The following is a 21,734-nucleotide window of genomic DNA, read 5'->3' on the forward strand; positions in this document are numbered from 1 at the left end:
CCTCCTTGTTGGTTTTCAGGAGATCAGCTCCCCTGTTCTCTCTCTGTGTGCCAAATAGGCAGGGGGAGAAATAGAGAAAAACATGCCTGAAAGGGATAGAAAACTAATGTGAGGAGCTAGAATAAGACAGGAGGAAATAGATAAATCTCCTAGGGAGAAAGATTTTATCTTTCTTATTGAGGAGTTTATCACAATAGTGCTATTTAATATAACTCCTGCTCGTCAAGCTGCTTACGTCACTTGTCAGCTTTGCCTCAGTTGCAGCAAAATGAAAGATTAAGAGAAAAACTAACTGCAGTGTATGTACCAAGACAAACATCTCTGGGTCTGAATCAATGAACTTAATTTTCTTGAGCCAAAGCTGGGCAGAGAGAGTTTGTCTGGGCTATTCTTCTCCCCTGAGCCAGTATTGGCCATACCTATTTTATTTGCCATCCTCCTTGCATCTGAATATATCCCATCTGGGAATACCACATCAGCTCAAATTAATTCAGTAGACTGAAATATTAAGGGAAGAGCTTTGTGCATCTGCAATTTTGGTGCCATTGCTCCCTGTTATAATACAGATGACAGATTACTCCTTGCCTCTATGCATAACATTTTTTGATGTCTCAGTAATAACACTTTCTTTCTCCTCCCTCACTTCTCTTTAGCATAAAGAGAAAACTCATGCCTCCATGTTTCAGAAGTTGGGGTCTTCTAAGTGTCTGACCAGCCTGCACTGATTCAATCTGAATGAACTCCAGCTGAACCACATCTTTATTGAGCTGTGGTGTGGAGATCTGGGCACTGCATTGAAGCTGAGGCTTTTATCAGTGCTGAGTAAAATGAAATGATGATTTCACAGAACTTGCAGACTATACCCACCATACTTGTGCCAGGGTATGAGCTTCTCTTACATATGACATGGCACTGTGAAATTACATTTGGTTTGCAGTCCACAGTATCTGAAGAGTCCTTCCTAACTGTCACTTCCACAGTTTTTCCCCGTTCTTTATTAATTAGATTGGTCCTACCCAGGTCTGGTATCTTGTGTCCACCTCAATTGTACATTTGTTTTTTCAAATATGTATGAATCATTCTGGATTCAAAATTTACTTCCCAGCCTGCTTTCAGTCTCTCATGTGTGGTGGCTGTCAGTAAACTTAATAAGATCAATTTGTGCAACCATCCAGGTCATTTAGTGAAAACCTGGAGCTGTACCAGACTGGGAAAGGGCCCCCCCCTGAACTTTGTTTAATACATCTGTCCCTCCTGATTGTGAACAACTGATGAATTTTCTCAGTGTGTGGTTTTCTAATCAGTTTTGCATACACTTCATAATCACCTGTATCCTGCTTTCCAAACATACTTATAAAAATAACATGTGAAACAGTGTCAGAAATATTTTTAACATTCTAGCATTTGAGATATAACAATTTGCATTTTCTGTCTATCTAGAAATGTTGCTCTCTTGTGGAAAGAAATTGTGTGGGCATGACTTACTTGTAGATCCAAGTTTCCAGTTATTTCTCCTCATCTGGTGTTAGCAGGGCACATACAGGTGGTCAGTTCCAGGATCTGAAAGAGAAGGTGATGAATTTGTTGGTCCCTTGCCCCTACTCTCATAGCATATTGTTTTGCATTTTTCAAATTGAACATTTAATTTTGTTCTGCAGCCTAATGATGTCTTACCCACCTCCATAAGGTCTTAAGGATACCTGCTGATGGCTTTAGGACTTTGATGACCAGGTTTTATTGACTAAACTCTACATATAAATAAGCTCATCTATGCAGTCAAAATAAATTACTGCTTTTTTTCTAAAAATGACCCATTCTACCGAAATTGCTTTTTATAGAAGAAGACGAAGGCAATATCCTACAACTTCTCATAGCCTATGGAAATGAGTTGTCTTTTTATTCCTCCTGTATGGAGGTTATAGAGATTGTCAACTTAAAAGGTTGTGCTCATGCACATCACATTAGTACAGATTTGTTAGGAGAAGGATGGTTTGCAATGAAAAGACCAGACAGATTTAACACAAATTTTGGTTCATAATGTCAGTTGAACAAGTGCTATTGAAGTTTTCTCTCTAGTATTAACTGTTAGAGTCCAGTGTCCAGTGCAGACATTAACCTCCCTGCCAACCTGCTTAAGAAAATCTCATTACTCCTGGAAGAGGTACACTCTGGCTTTGAGTGACACATAGAAGGGGACTGAATTTCATGTGGTGTGTTAAGTCTTGCTTTTGGCTTTATGTCCAGGTTCATTTTTCATTATAGTATTTGTTCTATTTTGTTAATCCATAGAAGTCAAGAGTACCTACACTGCCAAAGTGTTTGCATATGTTAGGGCATGTAGGGTTTCATTTATTTTAAAAATGTACTGTTAAAATTGATTGCATGTGGATGCCAATGTTTATTGCTTATGATATTAACCACCTAAATCAAGGATGAAAATCATATGCAATTTTATTCAGTAGGTCAGAAAAAGTTATTGGGCAACTTGTAGGGAAGGGAGCCTCTGCTTTTCTGTGTAGGCATGTGTAGGTGTTGCAAATAAAAGAAACAATTAAAGCTAACAAGTAATAATAATCATAAAGAAGTGTTGACGCAGAATTGGAGAAGAGAAAGTAGAGCAAAAATAAATATTTAGCAACATTCATCAATTGACAATTGAATGCTACCAGGCATAAGAACATTTAAGGCTCTTTTCAACTGTCGGTTCAGCTACTGCATAATTTTTAGCATGTGAGTAATCCCATCAGGGTAGGCATGGTCTTAAGCCTTGATAGGATAGGGCCCCGGGTCATTGTACGGCTGTCTATTCAAGGTGGCAGAATACGGTTTCAAGACAAGCGTGCTTGTGTGGGCGTCAGGAAATTCTGCTTCTGTGACAGTCTGATTGCCAGTCTGCCTCTGATTTTTTTTCTTTTAATATTATCATTATTCTGTTCATAACATTAAAAATTACTAACTGAGCTTGATGTTCTTAGCTGCCAAGTTTATTAATCTGTGGATTTACAATTCAGTGTGGTAAGTTGAAATGTGCAAAATCACACAGGAAGAAAAATTTTTTTCCCTGTATTCCTAACAATTGCCACCCCCGATTTTTTATTTCAATGAAAGTATTTTCTTTTTTCTTTGACCGTGTGTTTTTGTTCAAGGATCTGATAATTACATGCTTGGAGATGATGGCTTTTCAAAAGCATCTTTCCCAGCGATTTTCAACTGGAGATGTGGATAAAAATATCTCCCCATTTTTTTATCAGAAATGTTTTCAGTAATGTGTAATTATGAGCTCTGCCTTCATTCAATGCATCCTGGAAGAATTTGCTTCACAGGGAAATTCGTTTCCTAGTTGCTGTAGGTGCCAGCATAGTTGGCAGCTGCAGATTTTGTGGGGAGGAGGGAAAAGAAAGGACCAGAAATTAAAATTGCTGTAAAGTAAATTGATCTCAACACCTGGAAATCATGAAAAGATGGAATCTCATAATTTTTTTGTTAAATCATTGTTAAACTGCTTTACATGTCAGTCCCAAAATGGCCCTGTAAATTATTTAGTGTAGCTGAGAGATGAAGAGATTATCCACTTAATCCTGCCTCATAACTGATCTGTTTCTAATTGTGCAGGTTCATGAAATCATGTTAGCAAGGTGGAAGAAGCTGTGGTTTTCTTCCCAGCAGTACTCTAACTTCCAAACTCAATATATAATTAACACTCATGTGGTTTATCATAATAAAGCTGGAAGTTAGGAACCACCTCAGGTATGGGGAGAAGAGTGTTGGTGAGAGGGGCTGTGGAGCAGTTACAAAGAGCATCAGCATGCTTTTGTCCTGGGAGGCAAGAACTTCTTCTGGTAAGAGTAAGATCTGGCTCCCTGCTGCCCAGGTATGTGGATAAAACCAACATTTGCTGTATTTTTCTGCTTCATTGCATCCTCCTTTTCCCCAAAGGAGTGATGTAGGCCCCTGATCTGGTGTGTGCTTCGGTTTTGGAGGTTAAATGGCAAGTTCTTTGCAGATATTGAGCAAATTGACTTGCTTGATATCCCAAATAATTCTTCCTTCCCAGCTTCTGTACCTCCTCAGAGCCCTCTTGGTGCCTGGGGAGCCCAGAGGTCCAGCACACCCATCCCCTGCCCTGCAGGAGCTCTCACCTGAGGCTGAGAGGGTGGGAAGGCACAGCTCCAGTCAGCAGCCAAATTTTCGCAAACAAATAGGCAAGCTAAGTCATGGATCTGCTGTTGTGTCTCTGAGAAACCAAATGCACAACCATACAAATGATGAAGATCTGAATCAAAGCTCTAACAGTACCCACTGTTATGCCACCAGCCTCAGTGGAGTTGTCCCAGCATTAAAACTACTCCTCCATGAGATCTCAGTGGAGATCCCCTCCTTTCCCACTGTGGTCATGATGGTTGATCTGTATGGAGTCCTTACTGCAATGAACAGTTCAGCCTGAAATGTGAGGGCTGTGACCTGCTCCTACCCTGGTGATTTATAGAGGATAATTTCATTGTGGAATGTGCTGGTGTTTGGGTAGGGTTAAACTCTTGGCATAACATGAAGGTGTGTGTTTTGCTAAAGGTTTTTTTTCAATGATGTGATGCATTTCCCATGTAACCTGCTATGTAAACAGATCGTGTTCCTTCCTGCCATGAGCTGCTGTGCTCTGTTGCTCACAGTGCCAGAGTGCCTTGAACCTGCAGCCTCCAGGAGCAGGGGGGCATCTCAGGGCACCTTCTCTGCAGGTTCAGCCTCAGCTGACCCCTTTGCAGCACGTATTGAGCCCATATGTGTGTGTGAGATAGGTGGGATCCTGGGATAAAGCCACAAAGATATGCCTGAAATCTGGGGAAATCAGTGGGATGATGCTCAGGTATATATAGATCTGGCTCTGATAGCCTAGGTGACTTATAAACATTGTACCTGTGGAGTTAAAATCAGGTTGAAGTTAGAAGAGCTCTCAAACCAGAGGGTACATCACTCATTTCTTCCTATTTTGTGCCAAAATCAGATGTCACTTTGTGGTCGATGGCTCCGTAGCCTGTTCTTACTGTGCAGCATGTGAATATTTTCCCTTCTATTACCTGCTCCTTGCTGCTGTAGCCAGGCTAGGCAAGATCATAAAATCATAGAATCGATTGGGTTGGAAAAGACCTCCGAGATCATTGAGTCCAACCTTTGGTCCAACTCCAGTCCATTTACCAGATCATGACACTCAGTGCCATGTTCAATCTGCATTTAAAAATCTCCAGGGAAGGTGAATCCACTACCTCTCTGGGCAGCCCATTCCAGTGCCTGATTACTCTCTCTGTAAAGAATATTTTTCTGATATCCAACTTAAATTTCCCCTGCCATCAGAGTGGTGGCAAATATCACCCAGCTCGTGGCTGGCTGTTGAGACAGTCAGGATACCTGCTGTGATTGGTGAGGCTGGGCAAGAGGTATGAGGCAACAGAGAAATCTTTGTTGTTATCAGTAAAAATAACTTAAAAAATAATCAAAGAAACTCATCTTCCCCCTTGTGTTTCAATTTACCCAGAGCCTCCCCACTCAAGCGAGCTTGGCAGAGGCACCCCATCACTTAGAGGAGGGAGATAAGTATTCACCTTGCAGGAACTGGAGTACAAAACGTTTGGAAGCTGCGGTGGAGGTGGGCGAGCGGAGCTCCGCTGGCTTTCCCTCCTTTCTAAAGGTCCCTTTATCATTCAGCAGCCAACTCGAGCAGCACCATGAGCTATAATAGGCAATTAGCTCCTGGCAGATTTATGTGACACCGCGTTTTATAAGCAAACAATCATGTGTGTTTAGTCATTAAATGGATCTGCTGTATCTAATGTTCACAGAGACCATCTCTTCCCTCTTGTCTCCCTGAGTACACACTCAGCTCTTTTGCACCGCACACATCTATACGTGTGCAAAACTGGTGGAAATGTGTCATTGGCAGCTGCCTTTGGTTCTGGCATGCAGTGGCAAGAAGTAAGCATTTGGCAATATCTGCGCTTGGAGACATCCAGATTCCATCTGTAGGTTAGCACGGTCAGAGCAGGAGATACCTGGTGTGAGGATGTCTCCCTACAGTCCTGAGGATCTTTAGTGAGGTGAGGGGCTGGGCAGGCACTTGACCAGCACCCTGCTAAGTGCTTGTATCCAAGTGGTTGCAGTGTTCCCCAGATTTCTAGAGGTTGGGAAAGTAGTCAGTTTTAGTATTCATAGTTAATTTTAGAAATACCTGCACATGCTGCTCTTCCACACATCCATTACACACTTGACAGAACCTGCTGGCTTTAATTTTTATTAGCACAAGTGCCTTGTTGAATCAAAATTAAGTGGGTATTTGGGAAGCATAATGTGAAGCATTACATTTAATGGTCTGCATTCCTGTGTGGAGAAAGGTTGTCACATACATCTCCTCTCTTCCTGAGACTCTGTAGTCTTTAGCTACACCTGAATTTTCCCTGAGTTCATCACTACTTCCCATCCTCTGTAAGCTGTTAAACTGTCAGCTGTGAACTTTCAGATGTGTGTTGCATCTTTTCAGATATATGCTCTTATTCTGGTATAATTGTGCCTGGCCTTGGGTTGTGGTATATGGGGAGAGGTCAGGCTTGGGGTGAAGGTGAAGCTGTGCTGCTGGAGCTGCTCAGCCCAGCTTTGGGAGGGCTTGCTGCACCCTATCTTACCCAGGTTCAACTTGACTCCCTCCCTTGTTCAAAGGGGAGCAAGTGTCTGCCTAGGGCAATGCAAAAATGGCTTTTCCTCAGTCCTTGGCATGAATCTGCCAAGAGCCAGTCCCTCTGGATTTTGTGATGGTCAGAACTTGGACTCTTACCAGACTGTGAGTGCTGTTTTAACCAATGTCCCCATTCCCCGTCCTGTGGCTCCTTGTGGCTGTTGTGCTGTTGTGCTCCTGACTAATCCCAGGACTGCCTCTGTTTGCTCACAGGTACTCCCCAGAATTAGCATCTTATGAGAGTTGCAGAGCACAGCTTGCAGTAATTTGTTCTTTATTTCACCAGGAATTTCCACACATTTTGGGAATTCTTGTGCTGGCTGTAGTTGACACTGGGTTCTGTGCCTGCTTTGCACCACCTGTGCAGTGTAAAGCAACTGGAAACTAGCACCACAGTGTGCATGAAGGCAGCCATGTAAAACAGCTGGAGTGCATTAGTAACTCTGCTGGAGTGGGGTCTCATCCATCTTTGATATTAAACAGATATGTGCTTTCATCAGAGGGGTGCTCTGCTGATCTTTGGACATCAGCCTGTTTGGAGGATGGGATGTCAGCATAGCCTGAAGCCAAGTCAAGGCTTAATGGGAAGCAAGAAGTGGGGTAAAAACAGGAGCAGGGGGCTTGTTGGAAGCAAGATTTAATGGGCAACTCAGGCAAATTTTTAACAGCTGGTTTGATGAGGTCAGGCTGCACCAGTTCCAACATCAAATAACTTTGATCTTTGAAACTTTCATATTCGTCTTGTTGTCCTTCTAAATCTGATATTCCCTGGCTCTTTGATTTCTCTCCTCTCTCCCTCCTTTCATTTTAAGAGAGGCTCTTGCTTAAACTTTCTTTAGTCTTTTAACCATAAGCTTATTCCATCTCTCACACAGTTCCTGTGAATCCTCCTGACACAGCTGAGGATAAAAGCAGCCCAGGCGCATACATGGGCCATTGCATAATAGATGGTTTGTGTGTCAGAGTCGAGAATCTACATATGTTTAGATCAGTCATAAAGTGGGAACATCTGTATATATTCATGTATAATGGCTTTTACCACATGAATGAATAATCCAACTCCCACGATTTGGTATTTACTTTTTTGAAACACTGCTACTTAGCTGAACATTGAGGGAGAATCACATTTATGGGAATTAAGTCTTAGTAAGGTTTAGCAGAGCTTCATGGATAAGCTGAAAACATGTCTAAATGGGGTGCTGGAAATCTTTCTTTTAAAATAGTTAATGCTGTCTGGAACTTCTTCCTTATTTCTTGACTCCCACTGGCTTTTAAGCACTTTGCATCAGAATGCAGTGCAAATCTGGGATAAAGCACCTGATTTGCCACCTACTGCATTTGAACATGATGTCACCTTCCACCAGTACCAGCTGTCTTTGTGGTGCTCCTAAAAGGGGCTCCCAAACCTTGGGGGCTGCATTTTGGGCTGGGAGCTCCAGCTGAGGGATCATCCCATCACTGGCAAACCTGGCTGTGAAATACCTCGGTGCACTGGCTCACGGGGTGATGAAGGGAACTGTTGGAGGTATGGGCCCCCTTACTTCAGAGAAAGCTGTGGACGTGCTACCTCTGCTCTCTGCTGGGTTAGGCTGTTTTGTTCTCCCAGCTCAATCTGTGTGCAGTGCTGGCCCTGCCCTTGCCGCTGACGGGGCTGAGTATGTGCCTGGGAGGTGGCTACAGTTGGCCAGGGGTGTCCTGATTCACCAGACAACTCTGGTTTTTCATTTCTTCTTCTGAAGCCATAGCCTAGTTGATATGGTAAGATCAGTGCAGTAACAAACAAGGTCATGGACATTTTTGATATTTGCTTCTCATAGTTTATTTGACTTTCTTATGCTAGTGCTGGTAACATCCTTTAGGTTTTATCTAGATCTGCTTTCTCGCTTCACTCTTTAATCCCTGGCTCACTCTTCTATTAAATATTGCTTCATTGAAATGCATCTCTCCTGTTGCCTGATTTGCCTGGAGGTTTTTGTTTTCTTGTGGTTTGCATAGATTTTCTTACTGCTGTTGGCACTGAGATTGATTCACACCATGCGTGGACCTGTGTCAGAATCAGCCACCTCTTGAACTGGCACAGCAAATCTCCCAGATTTGATACCTCATTTCATTTTCTTGGCCTTTTCCCTGAATCAGAGCAGGCTTGTAATTGGGAGCAGAGAGAGGGTGCTAACCTGGCCACATAGCGGGATAACTTTCCTTGCAAAAGCCCTCCTGGGCTGCCCTTGCCCACCCCGTGTTAAATCTTGCTGGTGCAGGGCTTGCCCACGTCAAACAGATGATGCTGCTGGAGATCAGCAGGGAAGCAGGATGTGATTCAGTGTAAGAAGGGACTTTTCCCAGCTCCTAATCTAAGGAGTGATATTTCCTAGCAAGTTTCCTTGAGATTCATTTACCATTTTTTAATTGCTCTCCACACTGTATGCTGTAAGTTTAGCATAGGTGCTCAAATTTGGCATGTTCTCTTGGGAGCACATAATTTACTTGTGTAACAAGGACTCTCTGGGAAGTGCTATAGGAGTAAAACAAAGAAAGATATTAAAACTGTAGTAAGTCCCATTTAAAGGATTGTCAGTCTGAATGTTGGTACAATGTTGCCACCTTGTCTTCCCTCTGTGGTGAATTCAATGGGTTTTCCTTTGTTCTATCTACTGACTGCCATAAGAGATGTGCTCTTGACTATTTACCTGCTGAACTGGGAAATGTTATCTGGCTGTGGCAAAGCCCAGAGTTAAAACCAGTTGTTTCAACACTCTAATTACAAACTCAAGGATAGCCAATGATAATTTTTATTACTCCCCCTTTTATTTCAGAACTGATCCTCTAACTCTCTACTTCACATTCATGTATATGTTGGGAAGCCAGTATTCCAGTTTTTCTCTGTTTGAAGAAGGTAGCTTATCAGTTGTTGCTTTTTATCTCTGCTGCAGAAATATTGATGTATCCTCCTGCTTCATTTAAGGTGGGATCTCAAGCTCTGAGCTAGTCAGAATTGCAGAAGAGGCTTATTATGGACAAAAATTACCGTTCACTGAACTGTGATTTTTCTTTTCAGCCAATTTCATACCAAATGGCACCTTCACCTGTTTTGGTTTTTGGGTTTTTTTGAGACTGGGCTGTGAATCAGCCATTCAAAATCCAGTCTCACCCTCTGCATAATACAGGTCAGAGAGTTTAGTTCCTGTGAACCATCCTCTGAATTGCCTAAAGAGTGACAAATAATTTATAGACAGATTCCCATCCATTATGACAAGACACTCTGTAACACAAGAACCAGGTGATTAATTCTTCATATTCAGTGGAAAGAGAGGACATGCACATGTTCCAGTATCTAGGGTGCAACTCTATAGCTTTCATACACAAATTCTGCCTCTCTGCATCTCCACTGATGTTATGTCCTCTCCTGCCATGCTCATGCTCCCAGTCAGATTGCCTTCTCCCCTTCTCTTCAGTGCAGCACAACCTGTACTTCTTAAACTCCTTTCCTCCCTGGGAAGTTAACAACCTCTTGATTTAATAGTTCTTTTGTAAGATCTTAGAGAATGAAAAACAACAGGTGCCATTTTTAAAGCGATCATTGTAGGGACCAAAAGGGAGTTTTTAAAAGGCAAAATAGGTCAAAGAATTTACTAAAACTGTCACTGCAGCAAATTGATTTCATTTCAAAAGATGGAAGTCTTGACTGCTCCCTGTTATGTTTTCCTCATCTGTTGATTTGTGCTGCATGTTCCCGCCCAGGCTGTGTATGAGGGTGCTCAGTTCTTGGCATTGCCAATGACTCCTGAGTCCTGTCTCCACGTGTCCTCCCTGGACCTTTTTGAGTCCAAGACCAGAATTAGGTACTATAGGGTAAAAAATGTGAAATGCAAAGACAAAATATTTTTTAATATTGATTACAATTCACACTGATACGGTTTTTAGGTTTTAACTACTGATATGTCAAAAATAAAAGCTTTTGCCTGCTTGGGCATAGCCTTTTGACAAGCCTTCCTAGTCGGGAGGCAGCTTAGACTCAAATGCTGTGCAGTGAAAGCAATCACAATGGTTTTCATTAAAATGAAGCTTGTTTTCCCTTTTTGACTAACTCCAGGGTTTTTAAACACGTAAGTAATAGTGGCTGCTAGGCTTAAGTGGCACCAGTGATTTGAGTGCTAAAGTCTGATAAACTGACAGTATTTAATTTCATTTGATTGAAAACCCACCATAGAGCTGTCTTTTTTATTTGATTGCACTCCACCATCATTTAGTGTGGCATTTGGTGCTTGAAAGAAGGGAAGTCTTGAGGGTTTGGATTCAGCAGGCTGCGTTCTTACCCACCTTCATATTCAAGAAAAAGTTTGGAAGCTTATGTGGAATTAATAGGGAGAATTGTATTCCCTTGCCGGCTAGGATTTACTCCTGCCTGCTGCATAGATTAATAAACCCAGTTGTATCTAGTGAGACATTTTTCCCTGGAAATAATGTTTGACTTTATCGGTCATTTCTCACCATATTACAGTTGCTAACTTGGATAACTTTCATGAAAGATTAGTATGCAAATGTATCTTACTCCTCTTTAATTTTTACTCCTGAAAGGTAGTTTCTTCAGATAACACAATCAGGATATCAGCAGCATTTGATCTTTCCAGCTTAGTGTTGGACTCTCCCCAGTACAGTCTACGCTGCTTAATAAGAGAAATTGCCAGATTGACTGGAAAATGTAACTTTAATAACATCATTTCAGGCAATAGAACCATTGAGAAATAATAATTTCATTGAGCTGGTTTCTGCACTGCTCTTGTCTCTCATGCACAAAATTACTGTGAATGTTCTTTGTGTGTGTCTGTGCGTGCAAATGACCTGCAAGGGGGTGAGACACTGTGTGGGTTCCCCTTCCACCAGGTCATTCATAAATGTAAAGTGATGAAGCTGCCTGAGAATGCCTGGGAGGGTGAGAAGGATTGCAGGAAGGGAAGTCTCTATCCCCAGTAGAAATTTAAATCTTGCTGGGGAGCACTTAAGAAAAGTGAACTGGAGAGGGCTTACTGAATGGAAAAGGATCTTCTTGGTGTGGATGTTCTTAGAGGATTCTTTGGAAGAGATGGATTAAAGTGAAGATGCTTGGGTTTTGTTTGGGAAAAGGGATTTGTGCTGAAGATGCAGCCTACGCAATCCTTCAAGAAGTTTTAGTAAGCCTAACTTAATGCACAAAAGCATGTCCTCACTGGAATGCAGGAAAGAGTCATCCCTGATACTTTTAAATTAAAGAAATGAAATCACAGGCTACTTCAGGAAAACAACATAAGCTTCTCTGGGAGCAGAAGACCAAAAGAACATGCACTTTCAAGTTTTGCATCCAATATCCCTTGGTCTCCTCCATACCATGTAGAGAAAAAGGACTTGTGAAGCTGGTATTGAGAGCAATAATTTGAGTATTTTCTACTCAAAACACATTTTTACTGAAAGTTACAAGGCTATAATATTCTTTCAGGGTGTGCTCTCTCTCCTCCAGGTTGATAGATATTGGCCACTGAGTTCCAGAGGTGCAAGAGGACAGTAGATGGATGGATGTACACACAGCATGGGAAGTTAATTTTCACAGAAAACCAGGGGAGAAAAAAAGGAGCTAGGTTTAATAAAAAAATTCTACTCAGTTTTTCAAATATTTTTTTCTCTGAGTATATATTGAGTGGAAATTAAGAAATACATCCAGGTCGTCTATCACACGCTCCCTCAGATATGCCTAGATAAATGAAGTTACTCTATACTGGCTTCCAAAGCAATAATGGGGACAAACAATGCATTGTAGTGATGCCTCTGGTATATAAAAGTCATAACTGTAATGGCAGGTTGACTGTAGATTCTTAAATTGTGTCTTTTTAATTTCTTCCCTTTTATGCTTTTTTATGGAATGCCATGTATTTAATGAAAGCATGAGGAGTACCAGACGCTGGCACTGCAAGCCAGCATTTATTCCTATCAGATGGGACTTGGATCAGTCCTTGAGAGATGTTTAATATCCTGTGAAAGTCGATGTGGGTTAAATCTCTCCAAAGCCTGGCCTCTCTGCAGAGCCAGCCTAGATGGGCTTTGTGCACACACACACTAAAGTAGATTATCTACTTGTTTACTAAATGCAGAAACGGTTCTCACATCTTCCTAAGAAGCAGGAACCTTTTCCCATAAGTGTTATGGACCTGCTTAGAGCTTGTAGGGGGTAAGAAATATGCTGTGGTATCCCGTGGAAGACAACCTGCTTGGTAACAGGGACATATTCTGGCTCGTATCTTGGTCCCATAAAGGCTACTGCTATGCAAATAACTATCTACAGCATTTCGGTTGAAAATGATTGCTTGAAACAAATTATTCCTATAAAAGTAATTTTGGTTTCTTATTAAAAAGAAAAAAAACAGAAGAACAAAGCACACAGTTTCTGTTGAACAATAGGCTATTGTATCTTTCATAGATCTGATTCCTTTGAATAAAGCAGCAGGTGGTTATGAAATTATACATGCCTGAGAAGGGTTGGTAGGTGAATGAATACAGACTTTAGAAGAAAAAGAGAGAGATGGAGGGTGTGGGGAGATGAATTTCATGCTGTGTCTATTGAGGAGAAGAAATTAAGAAGTGCAATTTCCTCTTCGAAAATCTCAAGGTTTGGGCAAGTTCTTCTTGGCTCAGATGCCAGAAGCAACAACGGCAGAAATTAATGGAGGAGCTGCCACAACAACCTCTGATGGCAAAAGAAGCTGCAGTTAGTGGAGCACATTCCCAGCCTGGGGTTGGGAGTGCAGCATCATTGCAGTAGGGCCAGCACGGGGACTGGCAGCAGGTTGATAATGCTTTTTCCACCAGAATTATCAGGGAAAGTGGGAGAAAGCTCAGTTGCTGACTTTGGGGTGAGGACTTTATTTTCAGTAAGTGTGGTTGTTGTATGTCATGAGTGTTTTCTATGGCTATTCTCTCAGAAATCTGTGATAAGAAAAGTTAAGAGAAAACATTTACCCAAGTTCTCATTTGTCTCTGTGTACCTCCTGAGTATTTGCCAGTAAAGGGACAAATATGAGACTCTTCTTCACAACAAGCAGTCTTTGCCACTTATACCAGTTTTATTGATGCATGTATTTATGAAATTAAAAAGGAGCTGCTCTCAAAATACCTTGGTCTGTTCCAGTCTGAGCTCACTGGTAGATTGGTAATTTTTTAAGCTTCCTGGTGCAAAGAAAGGAAAAAAATAATTTCAAAGCCTTGCTTGAGTCTGAGTTAGTGCTGTGACAGAGTCACATGGAGGGTGCCTTGTGCTGATGGAGGGAGAAGATCTGTGATGCGTACTGGGTTTTCACTGGCATACTTCCAAAAGCCCCACCCCAACTCCAAAAGCCAGGAAATGCTGAGCCCTTAGAAAGTCAGATTGTTTTTGTGGTTTGGGGTTTTTTTTTTCCGATGCAACAAGCAAAAATCAATGTCATGACAGTGAAACTGTGCTGCAGAATCCTAAAGCAAAAGGGACTTTCTTTTTTCTTGTTCTGAGCACATCACAGGAGCATGGCCTGTCTTACCTAAGGATTTAGTGTAATTACTCATGTGTGCGTGGGCTAGTTTTATGTAGGGCAGTCTCATGCTTTAGCTCAACTTTTGCAGTATTCCAAGAAAAGTAGTCTAGAGATTACTGATGAATGTGTTTCATCCATTTGTCTGGGCTCTATTTATTTATTTTATTTAACTTTAATGATGCAGAGCCAAAGCTGTGTATTTCTAGAGATGGGAAAAGAACTGAGCATCTGCACTGGCCTTAATGAACTCATGAACTCATGCACAAATTTTGGAGGGCCTAAGGAGCTGTGGATTTAGTTGAGCAGAAGAAAATTCAAGCCACCTGCTGAGGAAGGCTGGGGAAAGGTGGGATCCTTCATGCAAACAATCTCTTGCCTGAAGCGAAGACTTGGGAGGAGCTCTTACTCTGCAGAGAACTTTGTAATTAAGTAGCTTCAGGAAATCATACAATCTATTTATAACAGTATTCCATGGGCTTTTTGTTTCCCTGACCTCGACCTCCTAGCTCTACTTGTCTCCCTGTTAAAGGGTAAGTGCTTTGAAGATGGGAGCCCACTGCTGTGCTGCTCTCCAGTGGAGCTGACACAGCTGGCTGAGCTACCCCAAACTGCCCTTGGGGGGATGTGCTCGAGGGTCACATGTGTACAGTCATGCAACAAACCCAAATCCATTGCTGGTGCATAAAATGCCTCTGTATGTGATGTCATGTCGAGTGCCAGCCAGGGGAGAGGTGGGAAGGACTGTGTTGCGGTCCAGCCCCTGGCCAGGCTTTGTCATCTGGGAGCTAAACACCAATTTGAGATTCAGAACGGATGTGCGTGGATATATCACTTTTTCCCTCCCTTCCTTCTAGTAATGTCTCAACTTTTTAAAGGTGATTAGGTGCCTAAAGATACAGCTAGATGATTATAGTCTGTTTTGGAAGTATATGTCTGCATCTTCAGGGACTCAGAGATCTTTAAAATCCCAAGCCTTGGAGACTAGCTCCCAGGGCCACAGTTTGAATCATCGCTAGCTGCCTGACCCATGCTCACATAGCCCTGACTGCTCTTTGCCTGACTACTGATAAATGCCTCCCTTGACTTACAGAAATAACTCTCTTCAAAATGGAGCAAATTGCACTTAGTTTTAGTCATTTGGATTTCTGCTTCCAGCTTCATGCTTTTATTTTGGCAAAAAATACTGGCTTGCCTTAGCATGAACAGCTTCTGGTTCTTAATGCTGGTTTAGTATTAATTTCTCTAAACAAGGAGTGCAATTACCCTATAGCAAAATAACTGTCTCCAACCATCTTTTTTCCATTAAACAAATGGGAGGTTTTACCTCTTGGTCTTCCCATAAGATTAATGCACTTTCTCTGCGGGAACTGTCTTAAAGCAATCCAGGAATCTTAACAACGTGCAGACAGCAAGCCTAATTGTCACAGAATCTTATTTAGACAATGCTGATTTTCATTAAGAGGTGATCTCTGCTAATAGCATGGACTAATAACTCTTCTAAATGAAAAAAAAATCCTTCCTATTTCCCCCCACAGGGAGGATAATTAACTCCTAAATCAATGCTCTTTCTGAAGAAGCTTTTCCACCCCCATTTTAACAGGCTATGGCTTGATACCTAACTGATGTCAGGAGATACTGGTTCCTGTGCCCATAGGAATAGTGGAGTTTTGCCCTGACCTTCCTTTCTTCCTACCCCTGGTATACTTCAGCTAAAGCAAGGAGATTTTTCCTACTCCTTCATCTGTTCAGGTTGTTTTTGAGGGAATGAAATGGGGATTATCTTTTCTTTATTATCACTGTACAAGATGTATAATGCACTGCTGTTGCAGGGGAGGAGAGTTCAGAGCCCTATGTGAAGGTACAGGGACTTGGGAGCTCTTCTCTCCCTGGTATTAGTAAGCCCTTGAAATTGAAAAAACTTGTCAAAGTCTTACACGAACTTTTCTGTGTTGCCACTAATTCCCATGGGATCCACATAGGGAGAGTGTTGTACTCTCAGTTTTATTGAGGGTCTTATGTGCTTGATGAGCTTTTCTGAAAGACCTAGAGGCAGCATTAACGTTGCTGCTTGAAAACCATCAATTACACAATCTTTTATTTGGAAACTTTTGCCCCTCTTGGTGTGAGAGAAAAAGCTTGAAAAATACAACTCTAATAGCTCCAGCACTGATTGCTTGCACAAACAGCCTGCACAGGATTAAAAAAGAAAAAAAAAGAGTTATTTTCCCAATTTTATGGAGTGGAGAGATTAATGAATTTTCAGTGCTTGGGTTGGTGCTGCGATTTGGGCCGACTGAGCAATCAGGCAGGTTACCAGCCTCACCTCTGAACGGTTGCTGTGCTAAGCAGGGGAAATAACTGAGAGCACAAAGAGAAGGACTTCCTTTAAAAAACAAAAACCAAAAAACAAAGTAACCCCTACCGCAAAACAAAAAAAAAAGGCAGCTCATGAAAAAGTGAGTCCATTAATACCAGCCTGAGTGGCAGAGCAGGAAAGCGGCTGCAAATGAACAAAGCGCCGCTCGCAGGGGGTGCTCATGCAAGCAAATACCAATTCCCATTTCTGCAGGCGGCGCGTGGCAGCTTCCTTTCCTGTTCGAACATTTTAGCCAGATAATGAGTTGAAAAACCCAAGCATTTTTCACGTAATCAACTGAGTTTGGAAGGGTGAAGCAGTAGAGGAAGGGGAGCTGTGGTGCTAATTACTTGCGGGCTGACAGGGCTGTCAGCGGAGCAGCGTGGGATGGGGCCGGGGTGAGCTGCTAATTGCCGGCAGCGGCCGCGGCTCGGGTCACTGCTCTTGGCCGCTTGGCTGGTGGGGGAAGCTGTTGTTAACGCACAGGCAACCTGGTTGCTCGCTGAAAGGGAAGCCAAGGCATGTTTGCCAACAGCTGTTGGGGTAGCGAGGGTAACCAGTAGCGACCTGGGGTTTCCTATCAACATTGATTGGGGTTGTAACGGGGAAATGAAGCACAGAAGGGTGCTGGTGGCTGCTGGTCCAGGACGGTGTGTTTATGTGAAACAGATGGTTCACTGCTTTAGTTTGCCAGCAGATTATGGAGCTGGCTTTGAACCATCTTGTGTGGTTTCCCAGGAATGCGGGGATCCCATCCGCAGCGGAATGGTGCTGCCTTGAGCACATTACCTGGGTTACCTGGCATGCTCTGGTGCCGTTGAGAGGCTCCAGCCCAGGGGGTCCCAGATATTGGGGGTGCCTTTTGCAGAACTGCCTCCAGTGCTGAAAAAGCAGCCTCGTGCTGGATATCCTGACTTTGAGGTTCCTATTCCAGTGCGCTGTCACATTTGGGAAAGAAATAAAGGGAGGTTGTAGCTGTTGGGGCTGAGTGATGTGGGCAGGGAGCAGTTAGACCAACAGGGATGGCTTGGGAGTGTAAAGCAATGTGCTATTTCCCAGGGAAGGAGCAGGACAGTGTTGATCTAACTCTTCAGTTCTGCTAGGGATGGGGTGATGGAGAGAAGGTAAGGCAGGATATTAGGAAAAATCTGGAGAGAGAAAATAAGATGAACATGGCCAACAGTGGCAGAAATTGAAAGCTCTGAATCTGTTAATACTATCAAACAGCTACTGAAGAAGAGCTGGCATAGGGCTTATTTTTTAAAAAAATTCGATGCTGAAGCTAAACTGTCCCAACTAAATTATACTTTTTCCCGAGGCGTTAAGTCCAGATTAACCTTGACTCTGGCCTCCCCATCACCCAAGGAGCCACTGCTATTACAAATGCAGATTTCACATTCAAGCCTTCTGCTCTCAAAGTGATTACAGGCTGTACCAGCACCTCTCTGAGATCAATGGCCCACCGTGGTGTTTGCTGTAACTCTGCAGCCAAGTGCTGCTGCTTTCACTGTCAGCTTTGAGCCATGCTGCAAGATCTCTGTGGTCAGGACAGTGCTGTTTTACCCTACATGTTCTTCCTCTTATTTTTTGAAAGGCAGAGCTTTGTTCCCCTGTTTCACAGAGGCCCTGGATTTTTGGGTACCAAGGTTAAAGTGTTTTGATAGCAGTGGCTTGGCATAGCTTGGTGATGCCCCAGGGCCGAATGCTACTTCTTAGTTAATTAGAAAGCTGCAATTTAGTGGTGATGAAAAAGCATTTGAAGTGATATACTAGAAGAGTCCAGGGCTGAATATCTACATTCTCCTTGTATGGGCTGCAAAATTTGGGCTGACAAACTAAATAGTGTTTATTTTTCAGCTTTTTAGGCTTGAAAGTGCATATTTGACTCAGCCAATGCTTTTCACTGAGTTTTGTCAACTTGTGAAGTTACATCAGCTGGGGCAACAAGAATTAACACTGGATAATTTTTTCCCGTGATTTGTTTTGGAAATTACTTTAGGTGGAAGCTTATTTCATTTTACTTTTAAAAAGTGTTCAAGGCCTTGAGCTTGAGTATGTGATTCAATTTACAACATCATTTTTCTGTTTGTTGGGAAAGTGGACTGCCAACAACTGAACATTGGGTTTGATTCCTCTTGGTACAGATTCCTGGAATGGGCCTGGACAAAAGTCATTCACTTTGTATGGAGTCAGACAAAAACTTCTCTGTAACTCAAATACAACTTAAGGGCTGTGGACAGGTATAAATGGATAAAGTTTTCAGTAACCCTTATTTAAACTGTCATGTACAACTTCTAAACCTGTACAACTGTTGAAAAATTGGGGCTGGTAATTCAGGAATGTGGTCACTGAGAATGGGAGTTATTTTATACTACATGGTTACTGAAAATTATTGATTGAAAAAGCACCAGCTTTTTAGGAAATCACATAAAAATATACATTTTTAGGTGCATGGCAATGAGATCTGTAGATGTCTGCAGATAAGCTCTGTGATAATTCTGTAAGAGTCTTCCAATAGGAAAATGCAAAGACATTTTGATACTTTAAATTTCAGCTTATACTGGGTGGTGCATTTACAGTGCATAATACTATTCTCTCTTTGACTTTTTATTTTTTTAAAATCACTTAAGAGAAGGTGCTCTCTATATTGTACAGAGGCTGGAACAGCAGCAGGAAAATGTGACTTTGAAATAATGGGGATCTATAAGAATAGGCAATTTCATTGAAGTATAGTGATTTAGTGCCCTGTTAGTGTCCTGATGTATAAGTCCATTTCCAAAGACTATAAGTTTCTTCACAAGCATAATGACAGGCTTAAAACTTGAGACTAATGCCACAGCTTTCTCTGTCCTCAGCTGTTCCACATAATTACAGGAGTAAGGGAATTTTGTTCTCTCCTAATGGATTAGTTCCAAGAGGAATAAATCAGATAATGTTATTACCTTCTTGTTTCCTTCCCTCGCTCTCTAAAAGGCAGGATAGCCTGCATGGTGCAGTGCAAAGCCGAGGCTGGTAATGCTTTTTCTTGTCTAAAGTCTGTGATACAGATATGATCACAGTTCCAGTGTCACCAGGACAACGTTTTGAAGTGCTCTGGTTCAGTTGTTTGGCTTTTGGTACTAATTTCAGCTTCTGTGTTTGCTCTGCTCACAGACGATGGCCCTTACTCGAAGGGGAGCAAGGACTCTGGTGGAATGGACGCAGCCCTGGTCTCCAGGAGGCAAAGCATCCCAGGTAAAGGAGGGGATCAACTCCTGCTCCAAAACATTGGGGCATCCATTACACTTTACCTGGATACTCCTAAAATGGATAACCCTCCTCCAACAATGATTTTGGTGCATCTATCAGCAAGGCTTTTTCCTGGAGGGCAAAAATGGATGGTAGTAACTGGTCTCAGTGAGTGGTATGTTGCTGGTACAATCCTTGTCTTGTGTGAAGCTCTTGGTGATGGTTACAGGCCGACAGGAAAGGACTGATTCCTGCACTGGACTGGCACCCACAGATAGGATGGTGCTGGATAGGCTGCTCTGGACTACTCATCTCCCTCATTAGGAAAGCCAAGGTCTTGATTTTGACTTCTGACTATAAGCGACCCAGTCACATGTTTGGTTTAGTGTGTTACTGGAGATGGGGAGGAAACAAGGCCCTTTTGCTATTGCTTCATCATTCAGCAGTTGTTCTAAGGGATATTCTGCATCCTCTGGGACTTCTGCAATATGTTACTACTGTACCACAGCCCTGATAAGGAGAGGCTCACAAGAGTCAGTATGTCCAACAACCCCAGCTCAAGGCATTTCAGTGGGGAGGGCAAAATTCAGGTGTGCTGTTCCTGCTCTGGGATGCTTTGAGCAGCAAAATCCAGGCATCTATGCCAACAGAAGAAATCCAAGACTACTCTCATATGGCACTTAAAGACTGTCTCAAAGGATCAGATCCTCCTTAACCTGCTCACTTTCAAGTCTGCATGTGTCTGTGACAGTGGCAGTAGATCTATAGGGACATTGTCAAAATCCCTTATCGCTTACCTTGATCTATTGATCTCAGGGACTTGCCTTTTTTTTTTTTGGAGCAGTGATTTGTCCTTGAACCTGTAACAATGTGTAATTGCACTCTGGGAGTTCTCATTTTAAACAGTTATCAAGGATCAAAATTAAACCCCATTGAAGAGCTAATAATCTCCCCTTGCAGCACCATCTGTGTTGATCAGCTATGTCTGTAGTTGAGAGGAAATTTGCAGGATAGTGCCGGATGGTGTTCCTTCCAGCACGGTGGGGAGCCCCCCCCAAGTTTCTGGCAGCTCCTGGGATCCCGGGTTGGGGAATTAAAAACTAAGTTACTGTAGTTGGCAAGGGATCAAAACTGAGTTTAAAGAGCAGAAATATTATGGACCTGACATTTTTACAACGAGCTGCCAGTGCCATGTTAAATGGGTGCCCAGCAGTGCCTAAACGCCTGCCAGACTGGCGCTAGATTGCAAAGAGGTTCCCTGCTCACATTAATCAAGTGCACAGACTATTCTTGGAAGTGCTTGACAAAACAGGTAGTGCATGGCAGGACTCTAAGTGAGGTGCAATTTCTGGTGTCATGGTGACTTTACACAGGAGCAAAATGCTAGTGATGAGGCACCACAGTGCCAAACAACACTGTGTTTTGGATGGAGGGAGGAAGCCCTGAACCAGCATGAATCTTCTGTGTCAATATGCTATTTAAGGGGTCCTACCTTGCTCTGGAAGTCATAGTGTATAAGATGTTTCAAAAGTTCTTCTGGGAACAGAGCATCGTTCAAGCCTGGTGAGGTTTTCTGTGTAAACAAGCTCTTGGGCCATTTGCAGCATGGGTTTTAGTCTATATCTGTGGGGCTGCTATTTGTTGTGTGTTACCAATGCCCACCTTTACCTCCTCCTGCACAGACTTGGAGAAAGGTACCCTCTGTGAGGATAACTAGTTTTCTCCTGTAAAATTGTGGGAGATAGTGGAGATGAGTGGATCATGTTGTAGGCAAATTGTGTAAAACCTTATTAGAGGAGGCTCTAAGATGTGGAAGGTGTGGAAGTCATCCTGTTTGCCCAAGGGCTAGTCTCACTTTGAGCAAACAGTGTGAGGGCTGTCACGAGGAGTAACGCAGAGC

At 42.6% G+C, this 21,734-nt stretch overlaps 1 protein-coding gene across 2 annotated transcripts in view; it reads left to right on the top strand.

The window, feature by feature from the left end:
- The window catches only part of GRIP2 (glutamate receptor interacting protein 2), a 252,171-nt gene that overhangs the window by 173,402 nt on the left and 57,035 nt on the right, over nucleotides 1–21,734 (top strand). For both annotated transcript variants that reach the window (XM_071550449.1, XM_071550450.1), the window contains exon 2: nucleotides 19,760–19,840. In XM_071550449.1, the coding sequence (XP_071406550.1) occupies nucleotides 19,760–19,840 (81 nt within the window). The remainder of the gene's footprint in view (nucleotides 1–19,759; nucleotides 19,841–21,734) is intronic.

Source organism: Pithys albifrons, chromosome 3 (genome assembly GCF_047495875.1).
Source record: "Pithys albifrons albifrons isolate INPA30051 chromosome 3, PitAlb_v1, whole genome shotgun sequence".
In the NCBI taxonomy this organism is placed as follows: domain Eukaryota; kingdom Metazoa; phylum Chordata; class Aves; order Passeriformes; family Thamnophilidae; genus Pithys; species Pithys albifrons.